The following is a 22,500-nucleotide window of genomic DNA, read 5'->3' as shown; positions in this document are numbered from 1 at the left end:
GTGTGTGCATGAGGTATTTTTGCCTTGCTTACAATTTTCTTCTTTCTAGCTTTCTATTTTCTCGAAATTGCACATCACGGTACCTACAATATGAGATGGAACCTCCATTCAGCAGGGAAGCGAATGAGAGTAAAGGAAAAAAAGAGGGGAAAACAGTAAATGAAAGAGAGAGCGCAAATGAGTAAATGAGAGAACGAGAAAGAGAGAGTAAATCAGAGAGAGGCAGAAAGAGAGAGATACAGGCCAAGAGAAAGAGGGAGAAGAAAATAAAGAGAGAGACAGCAAATGAAAGAGAGAGGAAGTAAATGAGAGAGAAGGAGAGAGATAGAGAGAGAGATAGTACATGAGGGAGTGAGAGATATAGACTAAATTAGACAGTGGAAGAGAAAGAGAGCATACATGAGAGAGAGAGAGCGAGAGAAAGAAAATGGAAGAGAGAGGGAGTAAATGAGAGAGAGAGAGAGAGAGAGAGAGAGAGAGAGAGAGAGAGAGAGAGAGAGAGAGAGAGAGAGAGAGAGAGAGGGAGAGAGAGAGAGAGAAGGAGAGTAAATGAGAGCTTGGGCAGAGACGTAGTGAAACAGCAGGGTGTCATCATTAGTTGAGATTAGTGCATTTGCTCAGCCACTGACTGTGACCAGCCAACACGTGCAGCTCAGATGCTGCAATTACACCTCACACAACATCCAACCAACGTTTTACACACATGCACGCACGCACACACACACACACACACGGACACACACACGCAGGCATCACATACACAGACACATGCTCAGGGATGGAAATAAGCACCCGTCCACCTGCCAATGACGGGTACATTTCAGTGGTGACTGGTAAATTTTTCAACCCCACCAGTGACTTTTACTGGTAAAGATGGTGAGTGACTGGTAGATTTTGAAATCTACCTGCCACTGTGACTGGTGGGGAAAAACTCAAGTTCCACCCCTGATGCACACACACAGTTTTAGGCACACAGACACACAGATACACAGACACACAGACACACACACACACACACACACACACACAGACACCCACACACACACCCACACACACATGCACGCAGCCACGTGGGCACACTCACACGCACAGACACACACACACACACACAAACAGTTTCAGTCACACAGACACGTCTCACACAGACACGTCTCACACACACACACACACACACTTTCCCTCTCCCTCTCCCTCTCCCTCTCCCTCTCTCTGTCTCTCTCTCTCACACACACACACACACACACACACACACACACACACACACACACACACACACACAGACACACACACACACACACACACACGCGCGCGCACACACACACACACACACTCTGCTACAACAGTACACACACACACACAAACACACACACACACACACACACACACACACACACACACACACACACACCCTTCTGGGATTGTAACGGGGAGGAGGAGAGAACTGCTGAAACTTCGGGAAGAAGTCATCTGCTGCAATTAAAACTCACAGAACATCTTAACCACCCCACAAACTCTCCCTCCTCTCTCTTCCCAAGTCTGCCAAATCTCCTTCTCTCTCTATCTCAGTCTCCCCCACAATTATAAATCAAAGGACATCTTAACCACCTGCCAAAACTCCTTCCTCTTTCCTTTCCTCCCAAATCTCTCTCTCTCTCTCTCTCTCTCTCTCTCTCTCTCTCTCTCTCTCTCTCTCTCTCTCTCTCTCTCTCTCTCTCTCTCAGGAGGTGCAATGCCTACACCAGAAAATAAGAAATCAGCTCATCGACTCACAGGACAAGGAGGTGGAGAGAGAAAAAGAGTAGGAAGGTTAGTAGCAGTGTTAATTTCGTCAACCACGACGATGACGAAAATATTTCGTCAACGCCCCTTTTTCCCTTGACGATGACGAGACGATGACGAAATAAAAAATGCCTCCAGCTAATAAAAATATGACGAAAATTAAAAAAAAAATTCGTCAAGGAGACTAAGACGAGACGAAATTTACAAGCCATGGACGAATGGACATTAAAAAATGTAATTATTTATAATTAATTTGTAATTTGTAATTGTAATATAGGCCTAAGTGTCTTGAACTTCATAGGTGATTGCGCGCTCACGCTGTGTTGCCTGGCTTGTCTCTGCTGGCAGCTGGCGGCTCAGTCAGTAGTTCTGTAGCCTAGTAGTTCAGTGAGTCCATTAAGTTGAGTTTAGGTCCTAAAACATTCCCAGAGAAAGAGAGAAAATAGCCGACGTTGAGGGAAGTGTTAATTTTGAAACATCTTCAACAACCCTCTTGTCCATGACGAAGACGTGTTTCTGCAGTAATGACAGTCGCGCCAATCCTCCTCTGATACTGTCATTCTAAACCTCCTCGAGCTTCCACTATTCTCCTTTTCACTTAGGCTGTCTTAACCCGGGGTTCGTTGTTTGTTCTTTTTTTGTAATGTTTGCTATATTTGTTGTTTAACCAAATGTGTAGGCAGTTCGCAAGCAAATCATGAAGGTCGGATTTGTGAATTGATTTAAATCAGTCACCGCGGGAGCGCGCGCCAGCAGGGGGAAAGTTGGCCTGTCTAAACAGAGGCACGGCTACTGTAGCCTAGTTTTGAAAAGAATCAATGGATGGGCGATCGCTGAGGAGTTTAAAACTGTTGAGATTTGAAACTTTGAGATTTGAACTTGTTCTCGTCGAGAGCAACGCTAAAAGACCCGAGGAAGTCGACAGCATCTCCATGCGTCTGCAGCGTCTTCCTAAGTTCCAAAAACTCTTTTCAGGGTCATGCTTATCGAGCCTCGACACCCCCGACAAACAAAACAGCATTCGTGTTTAAATATTTGTATGTGCATGTCCTTTCTATCGTCCAGTCTGCGTACCCCTGCCTAACTATTTTTCCTGGGACTTCTGCATGGCATACGAAGTGTGCTCGCACAATCTATTTAAGCCTCCACGCATACCGCACGAGTCATTATCGTTCTCTGCTCGCATTGCCAATTGAAAACAAAAACCGCTAACTTGCATAGTCTAACATCAGCAATATTTTATCTGACTCGTGGTCATCGGGAAGCCACTATCAGGGAGACTTCTTGGACTTCATGCAGACTTGGGATGTCTGGTCTTCCCACTGCCGGCAATCTGCAGGCTTTGTCACGCGGTCAGGTGAAGAAGAGTAGCTTCCTCCGTGATCAAACTCAAAATCAAACAGTAGCCTATGCAGCAGCTTCTAATGCACGAGAAAGAGAGAGAGAGAGAGAGAGAGAGAGAGAGAGAGAGAGAGAGAGAGAGAGAGAGAGATACAGAGAGAGAGAGAGAGAGAGAGAGAAGAGAGAGAGAGAGAGAGAGAGAGAGAGAGAGAGAGAGAGAGAGAGAGAAGCTTGCACCTGGAAGTGTGTGTGTGTGTGTGTGTGATGCTCTTTTGCTCTATGATGTTGAAATGACTGATTTGGGTTTTGGTGGAAAATGACCAAGTAACAAGGTGAATATTTGCTGCAATAGGCTATATTAGTATTGAAATAACGATAGCCATTGAAGGTTATTAATTTTACACCACAATATTGACTAAAATGACTAAAATTTGAAATGTTGACTAAAATGGCTAAAATGACTAAAATTTGAAATGTTGACTAAAATGACTAAAATTTGACTATGACTAAAATTGATTTTCGTCATTTTGACTAAGACTAAGACTAAATTGGGAAGCCAATGACTAAAATATGACTAAGACTAAAATTGTTTTTCGTCATTGTGACTAAGACTAAGACTAAGTCAAAAAAAGTTGACGAAATTAACACTGGTTAGTAGGAAGAGAAAGAGGAGAAGAAGTTGGAGTAAACAGAGGAGAGAGGAAGGAGAGAGGGAGGAAGAGGAGGATGTGGATGAGGAGGAGGAGGAGGAGGAGGAGGATGACAAAACAACTGTCTCAAAGTACTTTACAAAGTAAACTGTGTGGGGTTAATCTACTGCAGGACCGACCAACTACGTACACAACTGGTACATTAAATCCAACTTTGAAAGTGTTGAATTCACTCAGACAGAGTGAATCATTTATTGTACACAGAATTACAAAAATATAGGACTAACTATAAGAGAGTTACATTAAGTTTGACTCTTAATGTGTCGAACTGACACTGCATTTATTAGCAACACACACTGCACTCTGGTGTGGTCCTACTTTTCTACGATTGCGTAAAGAGCAGTGTGTATTCCCACTTGGTGTTCACTTGAAGAAGCCCTGTGTTCCCAATGGGCTCTGCACAGAGCTAATGTACGCGTTTGACACTAATGACAAGCATTTGCAGGTACTGCAGAAGGAGGTCGTCATAACTCTATACGTATAAGCGTGTTTGTGTGTTTGTGTGTGTGTGTGTGTGTGTGTGTGTGTGTGTGTGTGTGTGTGTGTGTGTGTGTGTTTGTGTGTGTGTGTGTGTGTGTGTGTGTGTGTGTGTGTGTGTGTGTGTGTGTGTGTGTGTGTGTGTGTGTGTGTGTGTTGTTTGTGTGTGTGTGTGTGTGTGTGTGTGTGTGTGCGCGCACGTGCATGAGTGTGAGTGTGCGTGCGTGTGTTTATAATGTGTGTGTATGTATTTACATCTGTGTATGTGTGGTCTATGGGCATGTGTGTGACTAAAAGACAGAACGAGAGGGAAAGAGAAAGAGAGAGAGGTAGTAAAAGAGAGGAGAGGGGTCTGAGAGGGAAAGAGTCTCAACACGGAGGCATAAAGATGCCCAAAAGGCTACTGAATTAAGTGCAAATGTGGTTGGACTTAATCCTCCCAAAGTCCTGTGGCTTTGCTCTCACTGCATACGGGAGGGGACAGTAATCAGCCCTGTGACTGTGTGTGTTTGTGTGTGTGTGTGTGTGTGTGTGTGTGTGTGTGTGTGTGTGTGTGTGTGTGTGTGTGTGTGTGTGTGTGTGTGTGTGTGTGTGTGTGTGTGTGTGTGTGTGTATGTGTGTGTGTGTGTGTGTATGTGTGTGTGTGTGTGTGTGTTGTATGTGAATAAAGATATGTGTATGTGTGAGCATCTTTGTGTGTGCATGTGTGCACTTTCATTTTCTATGTGTATAGACCCAGTCAGCCTCTGGCCAACCCATGAAACTGCATATTTCCCCTCAGAATGCTCCATTCCGCTGGTCGTGCGGTGCCAATCACTGCCAGTCATTATGCATATTGATTAGCCACTATACAGCAGGTGGAGCAAACATGAGGGAAAAGCATTTTCATAAGCGGGCTCAAAGTTACCGACTGGGTCTACATATGCTTACCTGCACGTGTTTGTGTACACAGTATGTGCTGATGTGTGTGTGTGTGTGTGTGTGTGTGTGTGTGTGTGTGTGTGTGTGTGTGTGTGTGTGTGTGTGTGTGTGTGTGTGTGTGTGTGTGTGTGTGTGTGTGTGTCATCCTTGGGGCTTTGGCAATGTGGAGTTTGGGTTAACACTAATTAGCCCACACACTGAGTACACACACGGCCCCTTCACTACCCCTTTCGAGCCTTCATGTTACCATGGCAATGGTTTACTGCCTTTCTCTCCTCACGTCTAATTCCCTTCCTCTCCTCTCCTGTCCTCCCTTCTTCTCTACTCTCATCCTCTTCTCTCCTTTCCTCCTCTCCTCATCTTCTCTCCTGTCATCTCCTCTCCTCTCCTCTCCTCCTTCCCTATTACTCTTCTCCTCTTATCCCCCTCTCCACTCCTCCAGTAGTACACAGCAGTGCTGCATCGCCTGCTAGCTGCTTCTGAAAAGAGGCTACAACATTGGCAATGCTTTCTTTCCACATCTCTATTAGTAGCAAGCCAAACGTTTCAGGTCTAACATCTGTCTTCATGAGTGGTCCCCTAAAGTTATGAGGATGTTCCCTGAATGTTTACTTTGGAGCGAGCAAATGGGAAGCGGCAGGCTGCTTTACCTGGCCACTCATCCTACACCATCCTTCAGGAGATGCTCTACTCTCATCTTCTCATCTTCTCATCTTCTCCTCTTCTCCTCTTCTCCTCTTCTCTCCTATCATCTCCTCTCCATTCCTCTCCATTCCTCTTCTCTCCTCTCCTCCTTTCCTCTACTTCTGCATTTACTCTTCTCCTCTTCTCTCCTCTTCTCTCCTCTCCTCCAGAAGTACGTACACAGCAACGCTGCATCGCCTACTAGCTGCTTCTGAAAAGGGACAGCACATCTCAGGAACATTGGCAATGCAAGCCAAACATTTCAGGTCTAACATCTGTCTGAGTGATCCCTTAATGAGTGGTCCCTTAAAGTTATGAGGATTGTTCTCTGTAAGTTTTCTTTGGTGCGAGCAAATGGGAAGTGGCAGGCTGCTTTACCTGGCCACTCATCCCCCACCAGATTGCCAGAGGCAAATATTTTCTCTTCCCTTTCATCATCCCCCTCCATGTTGTCATTCACACAGTAGTATACTGCACACACACACACACACACACACACACACACACACACACACACACACACACACACACACACACACACACACACACACACACACACACACACACACACACACACACACACACACACACACACACACACGTGTGGACGCAGACACTCATGCAGGCACAAATGCAGGCTCACCTAGATTTCAATTTTTCATATTGATAGAAGCATATACATATGATAAACAGAGAGGAGGATGAGGAACAACTATGACATTTCCCGGCGGGTGCATGAAAAGCATTATAAAGACTTTGTAAATAGTTAACTAATGAACTGATGTACAAACCTTTAAAAAATGTAAATGAGTGAGAAATGTTATGTTTTAATATTTTATATTCATCAAACATTTACACTTTTTGCAAATGAATAAAAATACTTGTTTTGTAAAATCTTGAGCGTATTATTTATTTTATAAAGCATTACACATAATAGTCTAAGTACTGCTTTTTATGCTTTTAATGCATCCATTGCTGTTCTACCCATATCCCACATGTGGTTTTGCGAGCTGAGAGAGCGAGAGAGCGAGAGAGAGCGAGACAGAGAGAGAGAGAGAGAGAGAGAGAGAGAGAGAGAGAGAGAGAGAGAGAGAGAGAGAGAGAGAGAGAGAGAGAGAGAGAGAGAGAGAGAGAGAGAGAGAGAGAGAGAGAGACAGAGGCAGAGATGAACAGAGACAGAGAGGAACAGAGACAGAGAGAGAATATGTGCCTGTGCTTGCGCACATATGTGTGCATTAACATGTGTGTGTCTGTCATGTTGTCATGTGAGAACTCACAGGCCTTGTGATCCGCCCACCCACCCTTGCCTCAACTCCCACCACACATCTCGCCTCCACCCCCACCCCCACCCACCTAGAGCAGTGCCGCACAGTCTGACAAGACATCACCATGCTGTTACCACCAGCAAGAGTGACATCATCCAAATGAAAACAACATGGCGGACTGAGAAGTGCCTCAGCCTGATGACAAGTGACAGGAGAGAGATGGAGAAGACGAGAGAGAGAGAGAGAGAGAGAGAGAGAGAGAGAGAGAGAGAGAGAGAGAGAGAGAGAGAGAGAGAGAGAGAGTGAGAGTGAAAGACAGATAGAGGCAGGCAGAACGAATGAGAACAAGAGAGAGAAAAATATAGAGAACGAGAGACACAAAGAGAGAAATGATAGATAGAAAAAGACTTAATATTTTGGTGATGGCTGTTGGCTAGGATTTGCTACAATAAAATCCTTGTGTTTCATTTTACCTCTTCCTTTTCTTGTTCTCTTCTGCTGCTCTATCTATCTATTTTCTAATTGAGCTGCCACTACAAATCACAAATACCTGTGAAATGTTGAGTCAGAAGTGAAATGACTTCACTGTATCATTATGAAAGGTAGAATTGATGACTTGACTTGATGCACTGACCCGATTTTAACTGTCAAAACATGCACGCACACACACATGCGCGCACACACACATACGCGCGCGAGCACAGGGCACACACAGGACACAAGTACTTCCACATATAACATACCTATACCTATAACACATACCTACTGCAGTTCTCATTCTCTCTCTCTCTCTCTCTCTCTCTCTCTCTCTCTCTCTCTCTCTCTCTCTCTCTCTCTCTCTCTCTCTCTCTCTCTCTCTCTCGCTGTCTCTTTCTCGTCCCTGTGTTTCATGCAGACGCACACACACACACACACACATGCACACACACACACACACACACACACACACACACACACACACACACACACACACACAGACACACACACACGCACAGACATACACAGACACACACACAGACACACACGCACACACACACACACACACACACACACACACACACACACACACACACACACACACACACACACACACACACACACACACACACACACACACACACACACACAATCTTGCCAGAGGCTGTGATTGGGTGTGATTTTGGAGCATTCAGTCCTTCTGTAGTCACGGCAAGCCAAGCGCTGACCGAGCGGAGCCGTTCACAACAGGCTAGAGCCACTCACATGCACTGAGGCCCTCTGAGGTCAGAGTGATTTATATGCACCAATGCATACACACACACGGACACATACACACGTGTGCGCACGCACACAAACACACACAAACACACTCGCACAAGCACACACACGCACGCACGCACGCACACACACACAAACACACACACACACACGCGCTCTCACACACACACATACACACACACACACACACACACGCACACACACACACACGCACGCACGCACGCACGCACACACACACACACACACACACACACACACACACACACACACACACACACACAAAAAGACCACTTGACCTCCCCACACCATCTGTTGCTAGGTCTGGTGACTGCATGCCCGAATGGACATTGCTACAGGCAAGAGCAGTCACTCAAACCAACACAACGCACCCCTACGTGAACTACGAGAGCTATAATAAGCACCCCCGATAAAGCAGTTACATTACAAGCATGCAGTGATACAATAGTCTGTTGTGTCACATGCATAGAGAGATGCTAGGTTATGTAACACTGGGGTAATCATACCACTTGTTACACTGTCTTTGGTCCTGTCTTGCACTTTAATGTAAAGTATGTCTTGTTAACCCATTGTGTCCTGGAGACACATATACGCTGCATTCAGGTTCTTGAGATTTTAGCTGTTTTATTAAAAATGTGGGTAGGTTCGAGCTGAATGAACACATTCTAAGGCAAAATGAGAGTCCTAGGTTTTAAATGTAACTCATTTCATGTTTGTATGTGCTTCGTGGGCTGAGATATTTCGGATTTAATAGGCAGAGGGCACCCTTTCCCAAAAAGGGTTTAGGATAAAATGGGTTAATGTCAGTCCTGTCATTGCATGGGATATGCAACTTCAATTTCCTTGTATGACCTGTGCATATGAAGAAACTCACAATGAAGTTGACTTTACTTGACTTAAGAATTGGATGAATGGGAGCGCAGTGGCTGAATGAGCTAAGATACCGTATCATTACACTGGCGACTAGGGCTGTAACGATACACTCATCTCACAATTCGGTTTGTATCACGATTCATGACCTACGGTTCGATACACCCCACAATTTCACATTTGCCAACATTATAAACTTTATGAATAAAAACTATGATAAGTTATAGGTAGAATAGGTTGCAAAAGGCTACAAATATAAGTTTCTATATAATAATAATGATGCTTGGAAGCACTATCACTGCATATCCTCTGGTTGTTTTCTGGGCTGATGGGTATCAAAACATTAAAAGGGCGTATCACGATACTGCCTCCTTGTATCACGATACAGTATCGTGACTCTGTGTATCACGATTTCTCGGTTCGATACAATATCGTTACAGCCCTACTGGCGACCCAGGTTCAATTCCGGCCCGAGGTCCTTTGCCAATCCTTCCTCTCTCTTACTCTCCCACTCATTTCCTATCACCCCCTCTGACTTTTCCAGTCCATGCATAAAAAAGCCAAAAAACATATCTTAATAATGTAAATTCATGCATGTAAATTTCTGTATGTTTTTACTGCACAGTATGTGTTAGGATGGGGGAAAGGATTGAAGGATAAAGACGATGGTGTTATGAAAAGGCGAACAAGAGCTGCATACGGAAAGCTTCGGGGTAATAGTCTAGTAAGAGATCAGTCTTACTGTAATGGAATCTTGGCTGCTGTGGGGTGGAGGGGGTGATAAGGCAAGAGCAGCTACAGTGCACTAGGTAAGCGCGAAAGATTATTATACGCTGGTCAACATTTTGAGCAAGGCTATTAACTGATAGCATTTTGAGGCACTTTATGCCTCTAAGATGAGCATCAGCCCTGTAAGTTGAATGTTTGTCTCTCGTTCGAACTACAGGGAGCCAGCACACACATCCAAACGTACTTAGCAAAGTCACAGCCCATGGAGAACTGCAAAGTTAAGTCAGGAGTGTACCGTACCGTTTACCCTGTTGATGAACCACTGCAACAATTTTAAACATTACGGTTCACAAAAAAATAACTCAGAGGGGCCGCTTGAAGTCTCTTCCTCGCCAGGCCAGCGATGCCATTGATGATTAGCAGGGTGCTAAATGTTAACGGGCTCTTTTGCCGTTTGCCCACGGTGATAATGGCAGCCAAGGGACGCCCACACTGTAATGCTTACTAGAATAGCTTAAGCGCATGCACGCACACGCACACGCACGCACGCATGCACACACACGCACGCACGCCTGCCCGCACGCCTGTCCACACGCCTGTCCGCACGTACACACCCACGCACACACACACACACTGATCTATTACTCTCATCACTGATTAAAACTGCTATGCTAAGAAAGCCGTAAGAGTCAGCACTTTGCATGCGAACAGGATAAGATGTGTTATTTCCCCCCTTGCTTTTGGCCATGGATGGGGGTGTTTAAATCTGAAGGCCGTTTGTCGATTGCCAGCCGAAAAAGACAAGCAGCAACAGCACAACAAAATACCAGAAAGGTGTGCATAACTATGCATTGGAATGAAATGGGAAAAACATTCCTGGGAAATCGTTTTGAGGGATTTTCGCTGAGTTGGGCATTAGCAAATTAGAGCGCTCTCCTCCTTTCTCACCTGCAGCAAGAGTGAATTTATTGTTCGGTTGGCTGGATATGGGGGGGTATTGCAGCCTCTTATAATGACCGAGGTACACCGCGTTTAGCCAAGGTCGTTTCAGAGCGGAGGCTTTGCTCTCTGGTGCAGGGAGCCATGCCCGTAAGTGGGCCCCATTCCACACGCACACACGTGCGCACACACACACGCACACACAGACACACACACACACACACGCACACGCGCACACACACACACACACACACACGCACACACAGACACACACACACACGCTCACTAAGACACATATTCATGTGTGTGCTCACACACACAATTCTCAAGAGCAAAACAAAGAGATAAAGTGAAGACCAACACTCTACACAGTCAAACACACACTCACAGCTTTTCTCCCTCTCACAGACACAAAGAGAGCGAGAGAGAGAGAGAGAGAGAGAGAGAGAGAGAGAGAGAGAGAGAGAGAGAGAGAGAGAGAGAGAGAGAGAGAGAGAGAGAGAGAGAGAGCGAGACACACACACACACACAGGGATAAAGTGTAGACCAACACTCTACCTAGTAAAACACACACTCACAGCTTTTCTCCCTCTCACAGACACAAAGAGCGAGAGAGAGAGAGAGAGAGAGAGAGAGAGAGAGAGAGAGAGAGAGAGAGAGAGAGAGAGAGAGAGAGGAGAGAGAGAGAGAGAGAGGAGAGAGAGAGAGAGAGAGAGAGAGAGAGAGAGAGAGAGAGAGAGAGAGAGAGAGACAACACACACACAGGAGCATAGTCTTAGTGGCAGCTCGGGTCCTCAGAGAATCCTGCCAAGCTGTGGCTTGCAGCGCACCTCGATTTAGGCAATTAGCATCCGCTTTGCATTTCATTTCATCCCACTAACCTCCTCATCTTAAACACATATATACGAGGACACACACACACACACATACACACACACACACACACGTCACACACACACATACACACACACACACGTCACACACACACATACACACACACACACGCACACACACGTCACGCACACACACACACACACACACACACACACACACACACACACACACACACACACACACACACACACACACACACACACACACACACACACTACACACTACAGACAGACTAACGCGCCTCTTAAACACATATCAGCACACACGTACAAGCAAGCACACACACACACACACACACACACACACACACACACACACACACACACACACACACACACACACACACACACACACACACACACACACACACACACACACACACACACACTACAGGCAGACTAACGCGCCGCCACAACCCCTCACAGCTCTTGACAACACAGAAGAGGCTTGCTCGAGCCGCAGCTCGCAGGCAGCCGGGCAGATCAGGCGATTGGTTCCGGTGCAGAGGAGCGCTGGGGCTCGCTCAGCGCTCTGGTATGCCTCCAGGAAGGGATTAGCGGCACTACAGCAGCCCAGCGGTGGGGCCAAGGCAGCAGGGGGTGGGGGCTGGGTGGGGTGTTCGGGCTGGGGGTGGGTGGCTGGGGGTGGGTGAGGCTGGGTGGAGGTGGATGGGGCTGGGGGTGGGTGAGGATGCCTAGCTGGGGGTGGGTGAGGCTGGGTGGAGGTGGATGGGGCTGGGGGTGGGGGAGGCTGGGTGAGACTGGAACTGTTGAAGGGGCTTGGCGGTGGTGGGTGGTGAAAGTTGTTGAAGTGAGAAGAGGATGGGAGGGGAGAGGGATGGGTGGGAGAGGTGGTGCTTGTTCACACATATACGCTTCCCCCGGGCACACACATGCACACACAGAAACAGACATAGGCATACAGAACACATACAGCATGCGTGCACGCGTGCGCGCACACGTACGCGCACACACGTACGCAAGCACTCCTGCAGACATGCACACAAAAAACCCCACACATATACAGTCTACAGGGACCGACTGTCAGGGAGTCCAAGCCATAACCAGAGTCCGAACCAAGTCGACCCGACACAGCCCTTTACCCGACCTGATTTGCTCTGATTTGCTTGAATGAATCCCCTGCTCGGCGCAAGCATGTGTGAGAGCTGGGGGAAAGTGTCCGTGTCTCACCCTCACCATGTGACTGGTGCCTCTGCAGTGAGCAGTGCAGTAGTGTTAACAATGGCCAAGGCTCCAACATGCACAGTCAGAAATGCTATGTTAAATGAACACTTAGAAAGTACTCTGGGACCAAATACATGCTAGAATATATTAAATCGACTAGTTAAGTGTTGACACACTATGTCTTAACACTGCATTAATTTTACTGTACACACACATGAGAATCAGTGGAAGGACACCAAGCATACAACACTATGTTATTAATTAAATATCGTTTGTTTTAATTACACAGGAAGGTGATTCAGAAAGTTTTACTTAACTAATTGGGCTGTGTTTATGTCCAGTTCCTTATATTAATAAGACACTGGTGTGCATTATAAACACTGTTGGTGAGGCAAACGGAAGCATTCCAAACTTCCAAACTAAATGCATGCTGAAGAGCTAATCCTGAAATGAAGAATGGGATGGCTTAATAGCATGCCTTCGGTTACAGCCACACCAACCTTATCACTTGGTCTGGCAGGTCCCATAAATGAAAAGTTCTCAAAGGCCAGATGCATAAATGTCTATCAGCAGCTTCTGTAGCCTACTGAATACTACTAGACAGAGCCATAAACAGTCAGGCCATCCATTCAGAATGATGCAGTGCTATTCCTGTCATTACTGCCCATCACAGACAATATTGGTGGGCCGAGGCAAATAAAGCCATTCAGATTCCCCACTCTGCAATGGCTTTATTCAGCAATATCGACTGACTGGCTGGCTGCACAAAATCCCTCCCATGTTCCATTGTGACACAATATTCATTAAAAAACAATTTTATACGGAGGGAATAAAATGACTAAAAATGTCAAAGACACTATGAAGGCAAGAGGCCCCCATTGTGCATTTGTGTCACTCCCAAATGAAGACTAAACTACGTCATATCAGCTTCAATAAGCTCAAATCCCAGCGTATTTCAAATGCAATGATAAAGGATTCATGTGAACGTTGTAATAAAAGATGTGAAAAATGAATAGCAGAGCTTATTTCCACACTGGAGACCACATAAGTCAATGACTACGAAACTGGGGCAGGCATAGCACTGTCAAGTGACGACCGCCGGGATTCAAGTGGCATTCTTTCAGGAGGGGCGTTGAATTACCCATGAATCACATTGAATAGTTTTATAATAATAGCGGCGTGCTGAATAAAATGCAACATTTACATCCAGCTCCACCACCAACAACTACACAGCTAAAAACGTCATGAATATGTCCAGCTTTTCAGAAACCTGTCTTTGACTATTTACATGATATTCATATATGTAAGGGGTGCTAGCTGGCAGAGCTTGGGGTGAAACTTGACACTTCAAGTAGAATCTCTATGCAGTAAAAAAACACCCAAAAAATGATGCATTAATTCAACACTTAGAGGGCACTATGGGACCGAGTGCACTCTAGAAGATACTAAATATTGAATTAACACTGCCTTCTTTACTGATTACTGACTGAGCTAACTGCTAATCTTTTTAGCTCATTTGGTTGGTGCCTCTGCCTCTTACACCAGAGATGGTTGTGGGGTTACCGGCTTGAATCCAGCCTGTGCAAGCTGACATCAGTTACACCTACAGCAGATGTTCAGGGCCTAGGACTAGCATACTGTAACCAGCACACTAAACCCAACCAACACTAATAACCCCAATGTATTAATTCCACACTTTGAGAGCGCTCTGAGACCAAAAACACTCTAAAAGATTTTAAAGCAACTTGCCAAGTCTTGAATGGACTCTGTAGTTTTTATTGTGCTGGCAGGAACAGGGCTTCACATCCCCAAGTGCTGTGCTGTGGATTTATGCTCCTCTCACAGACAAAAATGGACCCGTCACCTCACTAACCCGCCACAAATTGTCCTGTTTGTTGGGTGTTTTTCGGTGACGGTGACGGGACAATGGGTGCACTGCAGGCCAGGGTGCAGAGCCGTATCCCGAAATAGCCTCTCTGCCTGTCCAGTCCACCGTGCCATGATGCGGCAACACAAGAGGGTTACAAAACGGCTCCTGGCCAGCCTTTAGCATGGGCGGCAGGGGAGACAGCTGTCATGTCCGTCTGGCCTACTGTCCACCACACACACCCCAACAACACCCCTCTTCCCTCTCTCTCTGATCTCAGGGGGGCAAGGGGACGAGACTGACCTCTTCAAATGGGACAGTGAACGAGACAAGAAACTCTATCATGTCCTCAGCTCAGGCAGAAAGGTAAACAAAAGGAGGCGGAGGGGAGGGGGAGAAGAGGCAGAGGGAGGGAGAGGAAGAGGAAGTGGAGAAGAAAGAGGAAAAAGGAGGTGGAGGTGGTTGAGGAGGACAGTCGACTGGGATGAAGGATGAGGGCGAGTTGTGTTATAATAAGACGGATCCTTTTGCTGTCCCATGCCACACCACGCTCACACTGACACTGACACTCCTCACACACGCGTACATCCACACACACACAAACACACACACACACACACACACACACACACACACACACACACACACACACACACACACACACACACACACACACACACACACACACACACACACACACACACACACACACACACACACATCCACAAACACAAAAACACAGAAACATCGAATACACACAACTGTGCCTGATCAGTTATCGGCATGTGGACATAGTTACGAAATAGACTCACACACATTCAGTACAAAAGCAGCAAAGAGTCCTTTCAGATCTTATAACATCTATACGTCATTAGTGCAATTCACATCACTCGTAGCTGAACTAAAAAGCTGTGTGTGTGTGTGTGTGTGTGTGTGTGTGTGTGTGTGTGTGTGTGTGTGTGTGTGTGTGTGTGTGTGTGTGTGTGTGTGTGTGTGTGTGTGTGTGTGTGTGTGTGTGTGTGTGTGTGTGTGTGTGTGTGTGTGTGTGTGTGCGCGTGCGTGTCCGTGTGCGTACGTTGGACATGTGGCTTCTCATAACCCAAACTCAGTTTGGGTAAGTGGGCCGCTTGATGAACTGGCTGTCCTGAGCTTCATTTTGATCTTGCCAACAATATATATTTGGAGAGGCAAGCTTGGCCGAGGGGAGGAACATGTTGGCTTCAGTGAACAGACATTAGGGATGCACAACAGCAAGAACTTTTTGGCTCGTGGCCAGTGTCTATATTAATACACCTTGAGTGACCAGCAGGGAGGAGAGTGTTGTTTTTTTTCTACTGCTGTTGCCTCGCATAACTGCACCCACCCAGCCCAGTTTGGGCTTGTGATTAATGACACTCATTGAATACAAATTCAATTACACCATAACAAGGTAATGAAAAAGTGAAAAAAAAGACACTCAACTTTTCTCAGTCCATCAGTTGAACACCCAAGCGTTTCCCTGTACTCCTGCTAAAAAATGCTAAACTGACAAAAACAAATGAGCCAACCAAAAAAATACACACATATATAAGCCAAAGGCACATCTGGATACAAAGTAGGGGCTGTTTACACTTGTCAATCTGGGTTTGATGGAAGACTCATTGTGCCCTTGCACACAGACAGTTTCTATTGGGATTTCTTTCATGTTTTGGGCATGCTTGCCCCGACCCCAGCCCGAACGGCGACCCCGGCCTCAACACCCCTCTAGACAGGCCAAAGTTCAGTGTTTGGACATGGCAACTCTGCTTGCCGAGCCCTGGAGTAAGTCTTAACAGATGTTTTTTTTTTCTTCTTTATTTGCCTAGGCAAGGCATAAAAATTCAAAAATTCAAATGTGCAGAGCACCATCCCGAAGGCACATATCCCTAATGTCAAAACACTGTGAGGGTAATGTTCTGAAAACCAAAACAAGAACACACTTGGACCACTTTGATGAGTTACATTGTAATAACATCAGTTTTATGAGATAGTACACAACTCTTCACTGTACTAGTGGCTGTGTGTCCACATACGTACATCCAAGTCTGTTTACATCCATAATGTATGTGTGCAGTTGCCGGTTGTGTGTGTGTGTGCGTGTGCGTGTGCGTGTGCGTGTGCGTGTGTGTGTGCGCGCGCGCGTGTGTTTGTGTTGCCTTGCGCGTTCACGTGCATGTCTGTGTGTTGTTGTGTGATGTTTTTGTCCATACTGCATGACATCCTGCATGCATGCGCACTCAGCAAGAATACGGCATCTCCTGTTCGATCTGAGATAGTGTTTGAAGCCACAAGGATTCCTCCATTAAAGAGCCCTCTCACTTTGCATCTTTGGCATCTCTTGGCAGTCTGGGTCGATGCCAAATCAATGAAGATGCAAAGAGGAACCTTCCTTTCCCCCACCTTTTCCCGTCCTCGTCCATACTCTCCTCCATGTCCTTCTGTTTTCCCTTCCCTACTGAGGCGCTCACACATTCACCACGCCTAAATATACATCTGAGGCACATCGGCTGCGCTGGGCTACATCGGGACTGGAGGAAAGCGCTGGGAGGATGAGAAGAGACCCGATCAAGACTAACTGCTTATCCGGGCCCATGGGACCTTAGGGACTACAGTAACTAGCCCTATCCTATTCAATCCAGCTAACCGTGAACCTCTCTCTGGCCTCTGGCCTGTCTGTTCTTGGGCCATGCTGCAAGCTAATGCTGAAACTCGGGAGTAAAGGTAAAATGCTTGTGGGGGTTTCAGAGGGCTGGAGTAAGGATATGCAGGCCAGGCTCTCCCCAGGAATGAGGCTCTCTCGGAGAAGCCTTTTCTCAGATTACACCCACCACACACTCTCTCTATCTCTCTCGCTCTCTCCCTGTGTCTCACTCACACACGCGCAACCGCACGCACATACGCACGCGCGCACGCACGCACGCACGCACGCACGCACGCACGCACGCACACACACACACACACACACGGCATCTGAGTATGAGACCATTGCCACTTAACAAGACCTCTCACTCAAATAAACATCCTAGCTCATCACTGATCCAGTTTCACCTTCCTGGAATCCGTTCAGAGATTCATGGTGTTCACCAACACAATGCCCCCCACTGACAATACTCGACAGCCCCCATGCGCTTTCTTCTCACATCCTAATAAGCTGTGTGTGTGTGTGTGTGTGTGTGTGTGTGTGTGTGTGTGTGTGTGTGTGTGTGTGTGTGTGTGTGTGTGTGTGTGTGTGTGTGTGTGTGTGTGTGTGTGTGTGTGTAAGAGAGACAGAGAGAAGAGAGAGAGCGAGAGAGAGAGAGACAGAGAGACAGTGAGACAGAGAGAGAGAGGAGATGGGGAAAGCGAGAATGATCGAGAGAAAATTAGAGTTTGTGTGTGTGTGTGTGTGTCCTTTCCTCATATTTCTAGTGTGGTCGTTTGCATCTCTGAAAAGGTCTCCAAGACATGGCCTCCAAACATTACTCAGCACTATGTTTTGACAAGACACCACCTCCATATCCACGACCTGCACCGGCACCCGGTGTTACAGCATGTGGAGCGGTATAGCTTGCAGCGATAAAGAAGCCTCTTTTCAAACTGAGGAGAATATCCGTGTGCGGATCTGCCGCGGTGCTGTCTTTCAAAGGTATTATGTAAACAACATTGCATTATTTTATTGAGATGGGGGGCCGGGTGTGTACGTATGTATATGTATGTACGTGTGTGGGATGGGGGTGCCAGAGGCAGAGAGGAGAGAGACGTGTGTGTGTGTGTGTGTGTGTGTGTGTGTGTGTGTGTGTGTGTGTGTGTGTGTGTGTGTGTGTGTGTGTGCGTGTGTGAGATGAGAGACCCACTCGGAGAATGCGCCGCTCGACAAAAATGTGTTTTTATTAAGGCTGGTGGAATCCTGCGGCTTTTCCCTGTCTGGCTCCACCCCAGTCCAAAGTACTGCGAGATCAACAGACAGTGTTGGCGAGTGAGTGGCGGCAGCAGTCACAGCAACAGCACTGGGGTGAGTTTCTCAAAAGGGAAGTTGTTAGCCTGTTAGCAACTTTGGTAGTTGCCAATGGGAAAATGCATTGAAAGCAACGAAGTAGCTAATGTAGTAAGCAACTTTGGTTTTGAGAAATTCACCCCTGTGCTGTTTGCATTGTTTATTGCTGCTCATTCTCCCAAAGCACTCCATGGGCGTGTGTGTCTGTTGAAATTGCTTTATGAAACTTTCTTTTTACAGTTAATCTTTTACGGGATGAAGAGACAACACAACAATGTTGAATGACTTTTTGAATCTGAGAAGCCTTTTTGGTGGCTTATGGTGGAGCGAGTTGAGTTGGAAGAGCTGTAATTACGCGCAAACAACAAAGTGATGAACTGTAACTAAAAAACAAAAAAACAAAGCCAAAGTCACTCCCCAAAACCACTAGTATACGGTATGGTATGTTCCACACTACAGCGCAGAACATGGATTTACCAGTGTATATATATATGAAGAGTTCAGATGCAAAACCCCCTAACTCCATTTCTGAAGACCTGCACTTCTATATTTTTAGAGAACCCAGTTGTTGGTTTGGTTTACATTCATGTACTTGATAATACATACCGGTATACATAGTTATATTACATAAATAAATAAAAAATGTTTGCAATTTTGATAGCTTTGTATTAAATAAAAATGAATTAAGATTATTTTCTGAAAAGGCACTTAGGGGGTTTTGCATCTGAACTCTTCATATATACACTGTACTACTTGTTTGCAACAAGGCACACATTGCTCTTTTCCCACAAGTACACCAACCACTCTTATTTTTTTCTACTGGCATGGCAGGACACCATATAGGCCTACAACATGCAATTGTAAGTATATCTACCCTATTCTGCTTGCTTTCCCAGCACACTGTAAAAACATGGACTTGCCAGTCTGTTTCATATGGTTTGACTACTACCAGTGACTTTCTATGGTGCCTCTCCACACACTAGTGCATTATAAATGATGTATATGATCTTGTGCATACAACGTAGACTTTCCAGTCTCTCTACCCTATAATGCTTGCCTGCACCCAGTCACCCTAGCAATGATGAACATGGTAGTACAACATAATGTAGAACATGCATTTTGCCAGTCTGTCTACCCTACTTGCGTGTTCAAAGTCACTCTTAAGTATATAGTTCGTTCTGCACATGGCAGAAGATGGGTTTGTCAGTGTATCCCAACACTGCTTGTATGCTATATGGTTCATTCTGTACATCATGCCAGTACAATATAGAACATGTCTTTGCCAGTCTGGTGCGTTCTCCCAGTCATTCTATATGGCTCATTCTGCACATGGCCGACTGTGCTTAATGAGCAGTAACAAGTGTCATTCCCCATCTGCCCTTTTCAACAGAGCTCCATAAGAGGCTAAGCGGAACGCAAACATGGCTATTTCATCTGGAAAATTACATTTTAGCATGGGTGCTTAGCTCGTCGAAATAGTACAACTTGATTACATATGTGTCAGAAAGGGAGTCAGATTTATGTGTGCAATCAATGCCAATAGTGTTCTGTCCTTGGCTATCTGTTGAAGCGAAAAGTGTGGGGCACAGGCACAGGCTGTGACTGCAAGCTTCTCCAGCATTTGCACGCCTATGAGTCAATAAGAAGGATGAAGCTTGAATAAAGAGGAATATTTTCTTTGTCATTGGTGGCCTGCAGATCAAGCACATTTTCAGAACATTCTAAAGAAGGCCACACAATCACCAGCGCAATTCTATTTCTTAGAATCACTTATCTCTGTACTAGAAGACTCAACACTCTTGTTTTCACCAACTAGACACTTTCCACAATGCAAATGTGCGGCGTTGCTGCCTCTCTCACAAGACAGTACCCCTGTGTCCCCCACAACAATGTGTTATTGTTCAGCCTAGTGCTGTTCTGCCAGTGTGGGACAGCTACGGAAGCTTTTTTGGTCAGCATTAGGCCTATAAGATGTGATTGTGAAATCGAGCAGTCTAAGCCTGAAGCTCAGTCCTGAAGTCCTAGCAGAGGGTAGGCTACCAGCCAACTGAGGTATGAACGCAGCCAGGTAGGCTACCATCAAATTGGAGCTGAGATTATTAGTTTGAAGTGATTCCTCGATTGCCATGAAGGAGGCGTCTGAAAAGCCATCCATTTTACAGCATTTTACCATTCTCTGTCATGACACCAGGCAGAAAATGCACAGTGAAAACTTTCATTTTTACCAAAACAACTGTCCCTCGCAGCCATTTGGGAACATAATCACAACAGACGGCTTTAACGTAGCCTATAACAATAAACCTTGAATAGTTTTCAAATGCAGTGTTCTATTCACTATTTCACTTTTCAGGCCCCCTTTCACATGTTGGGCCAGGGGGGCAGATAGACTTGTCACCGCTGTCTTGTCAAACAGCCGCGGCTACAAATAGCCTTCCCGCGGCTCCACTCCGTCTACAACCTTTTTGCACATTGGATTCCAACCTTTTGGAAACATTTACAATCCGCATCCTATCATTCATTCACTTGTGCATGAAAAACGTTTATCAACCCGTGCTACAAAATATCCACAAACTGCGCAGTTTGCGCAGACGCCTGCAGGGCATTTTGAGAGGCGACACCGTTCAATGAGGAAAGGGGGGAGAGAATGCGCATCACAACCGCACACTTCTGTCGTCTTTCAAGTCCCGACACAGCATTTATGGCGTCTATTGATGGTCATTTAGCCCTACCGATAGACAGGGAACAACACAAACGTGCATTTCAACAGTTGTTACAATGAAAACGAAAACGTGTAGCCTATTCGCTAAGTAGACTTTGCTGGTTAACCGCGGCGCCGTCTGTCGCAAGAAGGCAGGCGTGAGAGTTCAAAACATTCAGATGACTTACCAACCGAGCTTGTGCCCGATCCCGAACCAAGCAAGAGATACCAGATCCACATCCTACAGTTTGCGTTTTCGGCCTGCCCTCAAATCACCCCGCTGTGGGCCAACAATCGGGGCGATTGAAAACTTTTTCCCACTCTCTTGAACTAACGTTGACGTATTTCTCCCCGCATTTTTCACTCCAGGCAAAGTTTTGAAGTTAGCCTTGCGTGGAGAGGTGGGCACTCACTCACTGGGACAGCCTACGCGTCGCGGGCCGAGGGAGGGGCAGAGGTGGTCGGCGATGGAGGGGGACATGAGTTGAGCTGGGTGTCGGGTTCGCACTCCAGAGAGGCGGAGACTCGTGCTGGAAGATCAAAGTTAAGAATGCAAGGAGGAGAAAAGGAAGAATTATTTTCTCATTTCGTAGTTTTCGACTTAACTTCCCCCTTTTCTAACATGTTATTATGTCACGCCACTGTGGGCTTTAAAGAAACACTTCATGAAACGTAGATTCCCCGCACCGTCAGTCATTAGAGTGAGTAAGAAATTATTTGATGTCACGTCAAGTGTACTACAGCCTACTCCTCGTGCGCCATGTAGGGTCTAGATGATGTAGGCCTAATTGTAGACCTATTTTGTTCTGTAGCCTACTGAATGCTCTCCATTAAAAATGAACAATGCACAATCACGCGCACCATCATTCAGGGAGA

The 22,500-nt window shown here is 46.1% G+C and overlaps 1 protein-coding gene across 1 annotated transcript in view; it reads right to left on the bottom strand.

The window, feature by feature from the left end:
• The window catches only part of ldlrad3 (low density lipoprotein receptor class A domain containing 3), a 130,422-nt gene extending 108,352 nt beyond the window's left edge, over positions 1 to 22,070 (bottom strand). Inside the window, exon 1 of the mRNA XM_063196597.1 lies at positions 21,813 to 22,070. Within this exon, the coding sequence (XP_063052667.1) occupies positions 21,813 to 21,864 (52 nt within the window). The 5' untranslated portion in view covers positions 21,865 to 22,070. The remainder of the gene's footprint in view (positions 1 to 21,812) is intronic.
• Between the last annotated feature and the right edge of the window lie 430 nt (positions 22,071 to 22,500).

Source organism: Engraulis encrasicolus, chromosome 4, assembly GCF_034702125.1.
Source record: "Engraulis encrasicolus isolate BLACKSEA-1 chromosome 4, IST_EnEncr_1.0, whole genome shotgun sequence".
NCBI lineage: Eukaryota > Metazoa > Chordata > Actinopteri > Clupeiformes > Engraulidae > Engraulis > Engraulis encrasicolus.
Note: the sequence above shows the minus strand (reverse complement) of the source record. Positions and strands in the feature narration are given on the sequence as shown.